At 38.0% G+C, this 13,729-nt stretch overlaps 1 protein-coding gene across 1 annotated transcript in view; it reads right to left on the reverse strand.

Annotated features, from left to right (window-relative positions):
• The window catches only part of afdna (afadin, adherens junction formation factor a), a 114,030-nt gene that overhangs the window by 54,276 nt on the left and 46,025 nt on the right, over window positions 1–13,729 (reverse strand). The window contains exons 12-15 of the mRNA XM_055016179.1: window positions 9,293–9,362; window positions 8,090–8,160; window positions 7,904–7,971; window positions 3,774–3,979 (exon numbers count right to left, since the gene is read on the reverse strand). Of these exons, the coding sequence (XP_054872154.1) occupies window positions 3,774–3,979; window positions 7,904–7,971; window positions 8,090–8,160; window positions 9,293–9,362 (415 nt within the window). The remainder of the gene's footprint in view (window positions 1–3,773; window positions 3,980–7,903; window positions 7,972–8,089; window positions 8,161–9,292; window positions 9,363–13,729) is intronic.

Raw genomic sequence — 13,729 nt, forward strand, 5'->3', positions numbered from 1 at the left:
AGTGCATCCAAAATACAACACTTAGGAAACATTTAAAAAACAGACAGATGGTTGAACATATTAAATGAAATTCCAAACAGACAAATGAAGCAGAGGAGGTGGCGGAAGTCAGAGGGACGCGACTTGTCTCTCATCCACACTGTTGAGTAGGAGAAGCAAGACATGATGTCACACAAAATGGATGCCAGAGTGAAAGATGGAGCAACAATGGAGAAGAGTAGTTGCTTTGGTTTTGCTGTTTTTGGTTTATATTTTATGTTTTTTAGTATCAGGCAGGTCCAGGAAGCTGAATGGAATTAGTCGGGTTGATGTTGCTGTTGTTGCTTAGTTTCCAGCTGTGGGTAGGACGCATTATTATGGCTGCATTTTATATTTCTGTTAGAATGGAGAAAAAAAAGAAGCAGCAGCAACAATGAAGGGCTTGCCAAAAAAGCAGACAGAAAGAGCTGAGAAGAGAGCAGTCCAGGGAGAGAGAAGTTGAAGGCAGAGATTAATAGAAGATAGCCGGATGGTTGTTGAGGTTGGACGACATGATGTGGCATCACCCTGTAAATGCTGTCAGATTTAACTTAATTTAGATGTAAAGAACATGAAGTTTCAAGCAAACAAATAGAACTTAAGAATTCATGGCATAAAAATATTTTAAATGTATTGTATTGGTTTTGCCAAGAAAGTCACTCATCCTTCCTTTGGGTGCAAAAGTACACAACACTCAGCAGTGTGCTGCTCTTGTAAAGTCGCCTTTTCGGAAATGTTCAGTGCTGATGTGTGCTGTTTTACTTAAACCGTTGTAAATATGAAAATATCAGCATGAAGTAAGTGTAAAAGAAAGGGAGAGCTGGTGATCCAATTTACAAGAAGTTTAACAATCTGTGGAAAGCATTATTATTTTATAAAAATTAATACCAAGGTTTGCAGAGTCTCATCTTTAAAAAATATACTGTTGCACTGTAATATTCAGTAAATACATTTATATATGGTATATGTAGCTGACCTTTAAAAAAAACTAATTTTGTTTACTGTACCACCAAATTTTAAATTGTGTTTCTGGCCATTAACTTTCTTTGAAACCTAGTATTCTTTAAAAAATAGTTCTGGAAATGATATAAATTGTGCTAAAAAGATCTTGGAGTAGGGCTTTGGGCAACAACAACCTAAGACTCAAACAAATAGTACATTGGACATAAGGTATTTTCCACTCATTCTATCAATATCGCCAACCCCAAGAGAAAGAGATAAAGAGAGTAAATAAGAGCGTAAGAAAGAGGTAGACGAGTCTTTAGCAGCCGTATCATGGTGTGCTATTGTGCTATCCTACCTGATCACCTTCAGGAATCTCCTGGATGGAAGGAAGAAGAGGAAGAGGAGTAGGAGGAGGAGGAGGATACGTTCACAGGACAGAGAGAAAACACGTCAACAGCTACAGTATGGACACAGCCATGTAACACACACACACACACACATACACTTTGACACACACATGGTCATGGTTTACAGTGTAAAGCCATATTGAATAAGTTAAAGAAAATTAACTGATGGAGATCAGCAGGAAACTCATTCGGTAAAGAAAACATTACAGGGTGTTTATGAAACTGATCAAGGTTCATTTAAAGCTTTAAATCTCAGGAGCTTCACATCAAAACAATCAGGAATCAACCTATATGTTGTATCTAAATATATCCCATGACTGTGTGAAGACTCACATATTTACAACTCTATACCAACACTGGGGTTTATATATAAGTTTTTGGCACTTTAAAGGTCAAAGTATACATGTCAGTTCTCAGTAATTTCAGAAGCTTTACATAAAAACAGTCAGGAATCAACCTATATGTTGTATCTAAATATATCCATGACTGTGTGAAGACTCACATATTTACAACTCTACACCAACACTGGGGTTTATATATAAGTTTTTGGCACTTTAAAGGTCAGTTAAATCAGCTCAAAGTGTACAGGTCAGTTCTCAGTCACGACTGCTGAGTTTGAAAAGGTTCTGACCTCACAAGTTCTCAGAGTTAAAAAGAAATCTGGTTACACTGGGCATCTCACATTGTTGATGTATACAGAATGAATCTGAAAAGAGCAGTTGTATCTCTTAAATTCTTTGAAACAGTAACACATATACATGATTGATATTTTACCAGAATAATGTTTGGAATCAACAAATACTTTCCGCTTAATATATCTATTAATGAAAAGAAATGCAGCCTTAGCACACAATACAAAAAAACAATGCCTGGTTAGTCAGAAATCTGTTGGCAAAAACTTAGAGCAGCAAATCCGTTCCTGAATTGTGACATACTCTCATGCAAAATATGGCATCAGTGTGTCGAACTAAGATTAATAATAAACTTTTAGGTGTGTTGCCTCTACTCTTGGTAATAAAACCAAGTTATTATGCTTAAATTTAAAAATACTACATTGCCATTTCATAATCTTTATGCACTTCTATTGATGAAATTTTAAATAATAATGGAGTTAAGATCTATTGCAGCATGATTCAAAGCACATTTATGTTCTCACACAGGGCAAGACACCCACTGAAATGGAGTTTTGCAAGCGCTCAACATCCAGTTATTATATATAGTATATAGTAAATAGGATGCAGTAATTAATACACCAATAATAAGAGAAAATGCCCACTCACAATGCCAACAGTTTAAAAAGCTATCTGAAGTTAGCTCAAACATTCCCACATTCTTCAGTAGCTAAAGATATTTCCTTGAAACTCTATAAAACCAAAAACCTACTACACACAGACTTAAATAGATTGAGTCCTACAGTTCACTGTGTGCGTGTCTGAATGTGTTTGTGTGTTTTCTTTCATAACTTCCCTGCATGTCAAAAGCAGTGAAAAGCTGGCTGCGAGCCAAACAAATAAAAGTCAACTGCACTACGAAGAAATGGCATGTGTTTCACTGAGCCTGACTGCTGGAGGCTTTTAGAAAAACTTAAAGTGCTTATGTGACTTTTTTCCTCCAATTTCAAGCTCCCAAGGTTCTGTGCATCATAACAGACTTTAACTCGTATAAGGTGAAAATTAGTCAGTAGCAAATATGTCACGTATTACCTATTCTTATTAGATACTGATTGTAATATTCTTAGACTTGTCTTCATATTTTCAATAGTTTTTCTGACTGAGGAGAGAAATGTGTTCAATATAGTGTATTTAGTAAAAGTTCCTACAGCTGTTTGTGTTAATACAATATTAAACATAGGTGCATTTGATTTAATCTATTTATACAGGCTAGTGTATTTATACTGACAGAAAATGAGATCTCTAGAAATTATTGCTTTGGTATTGCTGCTTAAAAACTCTGCAATAATACTGGCCCCAATACGGAAAATTTTAAATTAATTAATGCAAATGAATTAAAGCCCTAAGGAATAGCAACAGCTCCATGCTAGCTGAAGATCAGTATACACTAGCAGGCTTCACACACGAGCATTTAACACTTACAGGTCACAAACAAAAGACAAAAGCACAGATTGGTACATACGAGGTAACAGGAGAAAGGCAACAAACACATGTACACACACTTTACAACAACTACAGAGGTTGTAGTTTGTAAGAATACAGTTAATGGGGTGAATTAAGAAAAACGTCACATAATGCTCATATTTGAACACAAGCAGACACGGCATTATGGAGGGGAGTGACCACGTTAACGGCAGCAAGACACACTGAGATAATGAGCAAATCAATCAATGAGATTACGTTCGATATGAAAATGCACCCAAAAAAAAGCTTGAAAAGTAATGTTACTAACCTGGATGACGCCTTCCATCATGCTCACCATCTTGTTGACGATGGCGATGACTTTGTGCGTCCTCTCTGACGGCGACATATCAGGACGGTAAGAGGGCGACAGGACGTAGCGGCAGGCCATGTACAGGACATAAGTGGGCGAGAGTTTGAAGTGAACTGTGGAGCTGTTGGTGTAGTTGATGATGGCGGAGAGGAAGGTGTCTTCAGCTGGAGGGGCACACAGAGTGACAAGACATTCATAAGTAAACACCAATGTTGAGATTTTCAGTTGAGGTTGCCGTGTGTCAGAATTTGTGCAAACATTACATATATTTCACTTCGTCCCTTTTGGTAGTGGATTGAGAGGAAATCAGCATCACCCAAAAAGATCTATTATTGCTATCATGAGAACACTGAGACAATAAGTGGCTAAGGCTCTATCATGGAATGGGACACCAGAGTAGATATACTAATGCACACAGCAAATGTCATATACCACACAATTATACTAACAATGTATCATAATACAATACAAGAACCTATAGTTTAGATCATAACGAACGAGATGCTACTTCTCACCACTGCTGAATTATTGAGGGGGACCCTGCTACCTGTTGTACTCCTACGCATTTAGATCAAAAACAGCACTGTGTCAAAAAAGCTCAAAACCTGTGATGGTCAAGGCATTTTGTGTGCTACAGATGAGACAACAACTGTGTTTACATGCGCACCACTATTCCAGTTATGAGGCTTATCCCAGTTGTTGTCATATTTGAGATATGGTGCTTACATGAAGCACACGGAAATCTTCAAATTCATGTACACTAGTGTCCCAGTTACTGATTACTGCTTGCTGTTTGTGTAGGCACCTGTGATGTTTACAACACAAACCAACAATTTGATCTCACATTCCTGTAACTGGTAGCCAAACCTTAAAGTAATTTGAGTGTGGCTTACAGCAGGCTTAGGATAATTAAATGCAAAGAACACCTTGCAGATTTGGCTGAGTTACCTTATTTCCAGCAGTAAGAGTCCTGACAGACAGGAAATATTAAACATGTCCTCCACTTTGACTGGTGTCAAGCAGTCAGGGTTTCCTTGATGGAGTTCAGAAACCCCGAGTGGAGAAAAATTTATCCATGCGTATGGTATTCTTTCACCAGCTGTGTGTCTCAGTTGAGACCAGAAAAAAAACAAAAAACAGTGCGAGCACCAGTTCTGTTACAGATGAGTGTCCACAATGGCGTACAAAGTGTGCAAAGTTTCGCTTGGTTGCTAACCAGTAATACCAGCTTGTGTTTGACAGAAGCCCAGTTAGAGATGTGTATGCAAGTTCCGTAGTGTTATGGTGGATAAAGTTCTAAGCCGCATCATCGAAGTCCCAAACCTGTTTGTTTTTCTATTGTATCACTTGACTGAAGCTGTGCCTGCGCAGGTAGTCTGCAGCGGTCAGAAAGCAGGATGAATTGTATACATGCAACAGTGTCCTGATTTCTTTCAGAGCACTCCCGCTAGCATATTTGGGTTTCTCAAAACCAACCATCCAGGTTTCTGAACGCAGGATATGATATTTACATGCCCAAACACTAATGGGATACTACAAAAACACAGTCATAACTGGGATACTCAAGTCCCTGTACACAGTCTGGGTAGGCTGATTTGAGTTATAAAGGCTTGTTCGATGCCAAATCACTACACAACTGTTTCTTATGCTCTCATGATGGAATTTACAACTATTGAAAGTTCTTACATTAGCAGTCATTTTATCTTCATTCTCAGCAATCATGTGGTAAACATTAGAATCATCATGTGACAAAGTAAATTTCTTAGTGGACAACCCTGTCTTTTTATTTATTTATTTTTGACTAAGGCCCTCTGCATTGGCTTTACTGTTGTCACTACTAGTGTTTCTACCTCCACTACTACCATTCCTTCTAATTTGCTCACCACCAGTGACCAAATCCACATAAATATCTATTAAATCAAAATTCATTACATTTATCAAAGCTGGCCAACAGTGCCTGTAATAAATCAAAGCTGAGCTGCAAAAAGCAGTTTGTGTAAGTCACTGTGTTGGTGCAAAACTTGGCCGCACGTGTCATTTGAGATACAGCAATAAAACCACTTGCCTTACTGTGGAATCATTTTCTTTCAGTTAAGCTCGGGTGGTAACTATTTGATGTTAAACTGGTTGCAGCTGCTCTTTAGCAGCACTACTGCAACCCTCCCTGAGAAACCCAGAAGCACTGTAAGAATTCAGATTTTAGTGGTACATGTGCGTCACTGTACCAAACACACTTTCTGCCTCTTAGGGCAAATGGTTTCACCCAGTGCACTGTAGGTATGGGATAAACCACTGTATGACTAGTCAAAACCCTCCATTTCCTGGGAAAACAGATTATCTCACACTATGCCAAATATACAGTGTGGACAGAGACACACTTAGGCCCCAAGCACACAGAAAGTCAATAAACAGATGTGTCACAAAGACAAAGCAAACAGCTACAGGAGCTTAGAGCTACAAAGAGTGTGGGAAACGATGGGTGTGTGAAAATCCTACTTATAGGACTTGATAGACTTCGTAAGATGATAAATTTAACAATCATAGCCAACAGAGTTTTGACTGAATCCATCTAATAAAGGATACACTTGAGAGGCAGAAAATTATAAGCAGAAGATTAGGATGATTTGGTCTAACTCTGAATTTTTCTCTTTCCAGTCCTACAGAGGGAGGAGATTACATTTTCCTTTTATTACATTATACAGCTGAGGTTAAATGACTGACCTCAGTCGAATACAAAAAGGCTAAGACAGATTTAAGAACTTTTTGGAATGTGATATTGGAGAGACAGCGGATGTTGTACTGGAGCAGCTAGCTGGACAAAACATCAGTCTATGTGGTGCATTTTGACAGATGAAGGCACAGACAGCCTGCTGAATAATAACTCCCTTTGATGTTTGGCTTAGTTTGTGTTCTTCTCTATGTCAGTACTGAACATTGATATACAATATGCAATACAGAGTAATTCCAATAGTAGCTGTATTGTTATTCCACTAAACTAGATGGTATTTTTCCCTCCATGTCCTGTCTAAACTCCATTTTGGGTTCTATTTCAGAGTTATTTGGCATTTGTGATTCACATACGACCCAGTAGGCCTACTTAAAAATAAGCAGTTAATTTTAATCAACTGCATAACCCATAAGAAAAAAATCATTTTATTACTGCTTCAGCACTATATCTCCACAAGTTACAAAGACTATGTTTTGCAGATATAAAAACAACATATTTATTTTGACTACTCCATACTAACCAATTTATCATATTTCAACATAACAATATAAATGTCGGGCTGCACAGTGGTGTAGTGGTTAGCACTTTCGCCTTGCAGCAAGAAGGTCCCTGGTTCGCGTCCCGGCTTTCCCGGGATCTTTCTGCATGGAGTTTGCATGTTCTCCCTGTGCATGCGTGGGTTCTCTCCGGGTACTCCGGCTTCCTCCCACAGTCCAAAAATATGCTGAGGTTAATTGATCATTCTAAATTGCCCGTAGGTGTGAATGTGAGAGTGATTGTTTGTCTCTGTATGTAGCCCTGCGACAGACTGGTGACCTGTCCAGGGTGTCCCCTGCCTTCGCCCGAGTCAGCTGGGATAGACTCCAGCCCCCCCATGACCCTAGTGAGGATTAAGCGGTGTATAGATAATGGATGGATGGATGGATAATGGAATATAAATGTCAAATTAACTGTGTTATCTTGATGCATTACAGGAAACAAAGCTTTTCAACTATAAACTGATCCCACTGAATTTTTTTCCAAACATAAGTCGCACACTATGCAAATACAATATTATTATCTCTGTTTATGGAAGTTAGATTAATGCCGCAAAATGAAAATGATAAGGGATTTCTGACTGAATTCATCAGGCAGGTAGTGCAGAAGTCCAGAGTGAGGAAATGGGAAAAGCCTCTGAATTACATGCATAAACAATTACATATCATTCACAAAGTACTGCTACCAATGCAGTGAGGTCAGGAACACTTATCAAACACATTATAAAGGCAACGTGAAGTGTTCAATAGTTTCCAGCTATTGACTGTGCCACTAACATAGTGAGGGAATGGAGAGAGGCAGAAAGAGATTCACAGACACTTACAATTGTCTCTGAACTCGATGCTGGCTGGAAGAGTCAACTCCGTTCTGTCTGCTGAAATGTCCTGAGACCTGATGAGACAGAATAACACCATTAGAAGTGGAAGACAACACTTACGACTGTGACAAGAGTAAGTAGGAGTCAGAGGATGGAAGGAGATGATGAAGAGGAGAAAGCTGTGTGTCTGACCTGCTGTCCTGCTGTTCTCCTCTGATCATGGGTTTGACCATGCCTCTCTCCATCTCCAGCTTTCCTGAGCTCTGCACACACAGAGGAAATCAGCTTCAACAAAATCATATTTTTCTACTTTAATTTACTGAGGATGATCCGGATTTAAATAAATAAAGTAAATAATGACTACTGTACTGTGAGGTTTCAGTCACATTTGAGATTTGTATATACAGTGCTGACAAACTAAATCAAAGTGTTGGTCTTCTGTGGCTTCGTTGGAGAACACTGACATGATGTCTTGGGTTACAGTCACTTTTCGAACGACTAACAAGCAGCAAACACGACATGACACTTCTTTTACAGCTTTCTAGTCATAAATTAAATTTCTATTTCTGTCTATAGTGTGCCAAACATGCAGTACTACACATACTCTTCCAAACGTATTTCTTTTGTATATACTGTGCATGTCTAGAGCTGCTGCAGTTAGTCACAGGATTAATGCAAAGGCAAAAAATTAGTTTGCAGTAATTTAGATAATTAATTTTTTCAGTCATTTTTGTTCCAGCTGCACAAATGTGTGGGCATGCTGCTTTTATCCTTCATTATATAATTATAATTGAATCTCTTCAGATTGTTGACTGTTGATTAGATGAAACGCACATCCTGACAAGCATTTGACATTTTCTAAGCCAAAGAAGTGATTGATGAATTAAGGAAGTATTTAGCATATCACCGCTGATGACTAATTATGCAAAACAGTAGCTATTTTTAGCAAGACATGTTTGGGTCTTGATAAGTTTTGCTTAGAAACAAGAAAATATTCATGACAACTACAGATGCATCAACCTATTGTCTTCTCTCCCAGAGTACAAATCTGATACCAGCTGTCTCTTGTTTTTATATTTACAGTCTGAAGACTCATTGCGGGGTACAAAAACATTAACATCACTTCTAGACCACAATAAACTGGCTATTTATACAATCTCTATTTACATGATCAACACAGTCAAATAAAATTGATGAAAACTACATTTAACATGATCAATGAGAGTTGTCCAACCTGATTAACGAAGGTCAGCACTGCCACAGATACCATTTCAGCAGATTGGATCGGTGCAACAATAGAACTACTGACAAAATGTTTTTTTACATTTCTGAGCAGAATGTTTCTATCTTAAATGCAACACAGCAGATATACACAAATGTGAGTGAGTGTGTTACCTTGCTGGTGGGCAGGGCAGCTCCACTGTGGACGTCTCCGTGAAGGTCGAAGGTGGTTTCTGGCACACTGCTGCAGCAGAGACACAAACATTCAGGCGGTTAGATGAGGAACTGGGCTCTCTATAGCTGACTTTTCATTACTGACAACGACAAGAGCTCAGACTTAATCCAGACACACACACAAACCCAGACACACTCACTTATCTAACTAATTGTCAGGGAGGAGAGAGCTGGATGAGAGATGCAGTAAATGAATGACTCACTAATATATGCAGACAGATAGTTTGTGTTATGCACACACACTTACGTAACAGTCTAATTAGATATAGAGAGGCCATGCTGGAGTCCTGACATACAACAAAACCGGGACGATCTGTGTATGTGTGTTTGATAGACATTAATTGCATGTGACTGCAGTCAGGTTTAAAAGACATGCTTCTGCTTTACATGCCTCACATGATAGCAGGGCATCAATGTCAAATGAATGGCATAAAACAAACACAAACATACAGAGCTTTTGTGCTCTGCCTCATTGACAGGGAGGTCTTTGTCACGTACACAATAACCACCAGCAGCCAAAGTAGGTTAAATCATTAACAGCATGACTACACTTACATGGATATGGATAGACATTACATAGATTTTCTGTCTTAAAACTAGGTTTGCAGAGATAATACATTTGTTGGTATTTACATTTTTTTATCTACTGATGACAACTTTAACACTCAACAGATAAGGCCATTCAAACTTTGTTTATATTAAAGCAGATGAACTTTAAGCAGATGTTTTCAGCCTTTGAACGCAGATCTTTTCATCTCCCATTCCAGTTCAACATGCTGTCTCACACTGCAGCCTGGGAATAAAGGACTTTCCTTAAGCTATACAAGTAACCAGAAACCAGAAGCAAGACCAAGCCACACTAGCTGATTTTTTGGTCTCGCTCCACCTCACAAATTTTTATGAATCCTGGCTTGGCATTACTTGTTTCTTGGTATGAAATGCTGTTCAGAAGACATAGCAATACTGTGATCCTATACTAAACACTACTGAATTTAGACAGCTTGTTTGACTGCTTCATAATAATATGCCAAAACTGAAAATGAAAGCACAGATAATAATCACACGCTGTCTTGTTACATTACACTGTTCCTGTGTCAATACACACCAAGTCAAATAAACACACAAACCACTGCAAGATATTTTTATCAAATTAAAATGTACAGAAACATCTGGATAAAATGTTAAAATCTCAAGTCTGCACTGTCATGTCTACAAAGATTAGTTCACAACTTTTGGATTAAAAACATGTAAGATAAGAGGAATAATCCAAACAAACATGGATGCCAATTATGCTTCTTTCCAGACTTCCACCATCTTTCTTTCATGCTCTCCTCTAAGCGACTAATGCTAAATACAGATGAAGGTCCTGATGAAGTTAAGAGGCAACAGACTGAACATCTGAACACTCATTCACTACAAGATCATCTGTGAAACTGCCAAAATCTGATGCCAGATAACTCAGATCTTAAAAATGTGTTGTATTGCCAAACTGCGGTTGTAATCGGCCTAAACATCCTCATGTGTCTCCTGCCTGAGTGAACGAGGTATCCTTGTATGTTTGTGCAGCAGGACAATGGAAAGCAGCCCAGAAAACCACAGGGATCCACATCCACAACTTCAGACTTGTGTTCCAGATTGAGACAGCACAGAGCTGCACAGTGTAACTCGTTAATGTAATTCTAGACATCAGAAAATTACACAATTCTCAGCCTGTCCATGGTTATGACAGTAGGACGCAGCTCCTCCCAGTAGTTGCTCTATATGTCATTTGACCTTTTGAATGCTGGACAGCAGGTCAAATGTAGATACAATTTGACATTAATGACTAGCTTAATTAGCTTATATTGACCTTCTGATCCACTGCTTGTTTACATATGGCAGGACTGACAATTTTTGCCATCTGATGGCAGTCAAACTACCGTAGCTGTAAACACATCACTGGCATAAGTCAGGTTGACAAAACAATACTGGCATGTACCGGAGATATATACTTAATCAGTAGCAATAAAAGAAGGCAAAAAAAAAAGATAGACTGTGCAGTAATTTTACCCAATGGGTTACATTTCAGTCATTTCATTTACTGTTAACATAAAAAAATGTAATTTGCACAGATTGTTGGATGAATCAGTGTATATTTGCAAGTTGCAAAATGTAATGTTGAAGTTTTCATTCCTGAGATAGAAATTGAGTGTTTAACCTCAAGAACATAAATTACTTTACAAGTGGAAGGAACATCCATCCCCATGCCTGAACCACATACAGCTAATTTTCTATGTTGGATAATATTTTAAGAAGTAATATGTGACAACATTTGTGAAGAACATTAATTATATGTGTATCACCACTTTTTAAATTAACTTTCACTATAAGCTAAAATCATGTCAGTTGACATGCAAAACTACAAGCAGAGGCCTACCTGTTTTTTGAGTGACAAACCATTCCTTGCCTTAACTTTATTCATACGTGGGTCAATACTCTATTCCAACAAATTACAAAAATAATAGTGAATTGTAATCAGATGGGTTAAGAAAACAGAGTGTTACCAAATAATAACTTGCCATCTAAACTGCTACACTTGGTGTAGTTACTGGAGGACAAACCATCCACACACCTTCCTCTATTCCATCACTGATTTTTCTTTTATCTTTCTCTCGACAGAGTCAGACTTAAAGCTTAAGAATTAAAGCTTTCTGCCCTCAACAGCAAAGAAGTCAATCAATAAATTAAACATTTAAAATAAAGTCATTATTCGACCAATAACAAAACAGATAAAACATGACAGCATACCAAAGAGATGACTAACTGAATATAAAATAGGAGTTACAAGCTTAACTATAACTCTACAATATAAACTATAAACCCCCAATCACAAACCCACCAGTGGGTTTAAAGAGCAAGTTACCCTGATAAAAAACGAGAGAAATTACATCATTTACTGGAGCTAGACACTATAAACTATGAGAATCATCAAATTTTCAACTTTCCAATGGTACATTATCGAATCACAGGTGACGTATGGTTCTGTCAGGAACAATAACCACTTCCAAGGTTAAAATATTGATATTTCATTTCCCTTTCAAAAATTAAAAATACACTGTTTGCATCAGATCCCGTAATTAAACAACAATTATTGAGGGCATCCCGGAGGCTCAACTAGTTGAGCAGGCGACCCATAAACAGGGGCAATAGTCCCCAACGTAGCAGGCATGAGTCCGACCCATGGCCATTTGCTGTAGGTCCTTCCCCAACTCTTCTCCCCATGTTTTCTGTCTCGCTCTCTACTGTCCACTATAATAAAGGCTAAAAAGACCACAAAATAATAATCTTAAACAACAATTATTGCACATCTCAGCATTACTGGGAAGCTACAAGTGACTGAACAGTGTCCGACAATCATGCAACAATAATTCTGACTATTTTAGGCTGAACTGTAGTCTGTTCTTGCCCACAGCACATAAGAGATAAGTGTGGAAACCAAAACAATGTTGGCACCAAATTATTGCAACATGCATTCATCATGGTAAAATATATTTTGATGTGTAGAATTGTGTGAACAATGCCTACTTAAACAGTAAATTATTTATGTACAGCTAAAAATGCTTGCAAATGTTTTGAAATTCAACTTTTGTTTCTTCTTTTTTATGATTTATGGCATTATAACTTTGTTCGAGAGCCAAAAAGTCATTTTTGAGGTGCTTCATCTTGCCATGGTTGAGCTGTTTCCACAGAGGTGCAGGACTTCATATTGTGGTGAAAAATGAGCCCACGGTCAGTAAAAATGTGACAGAATCCAAAAAAACACTCCCAGAAACTGCTTGGGGGTTCAGAGGGTTAGAAAGTAATAAAAATAAATAAATAAATAAAGCAAGAAAAAAGAGTAAGCGTGCCAAGTTTACAGGACAAGAACCCTGCAGGGTTTTATTCCAGCTCAGTCCACTTGCTGACTTCTTCTTCCTCTCTGGTTGAAGGTACTAATCAAAATCACCTGATGGAGTTTTTGGCTGGAATGTAAGCGTGTACCAAAGTCTCACAAACCCTCCGACGAACATGGAGTGAGAGCCCAGTTACAGCCCACATCTAAATATATATACAGCTTCATGTCACTATTCAGCCACTGAAGTCTCATTCAGAATGCTCCTGCTACCAATCTAGCAACCAAACATACCAACATTAGGCTTCTGCTAGATTATTTTAAACCAAGTAACTGCCATAGATAAAATATACATTTATTTTACTTTTTCTCATCAATATATAATTAGAAAGGTTTATTCCTTTCTGAAGTGCTCATCTAGACAAACTTTAGACCGACTTTAAATGGCTCTGAGCATACTTATGACCATCGTCAACTTTAGAAAACAGCACAGAAAGTTATATTCT

The sequence above is a fragment of the Amphiprion ocellaris genome, chromosome 12, assembly GCF_022539595.1.
Source record: "Amphiprion ocellaris isolate individual 3 ecotype Okinawa chromosome 12, ASM2253959v1, whole genome shotgun sequence".
NCBI lineage: Eukaryota > Metazoa > Chordata > Actinopteri > Pomacentridae > Amphiprion > Amphiprion ocellaris.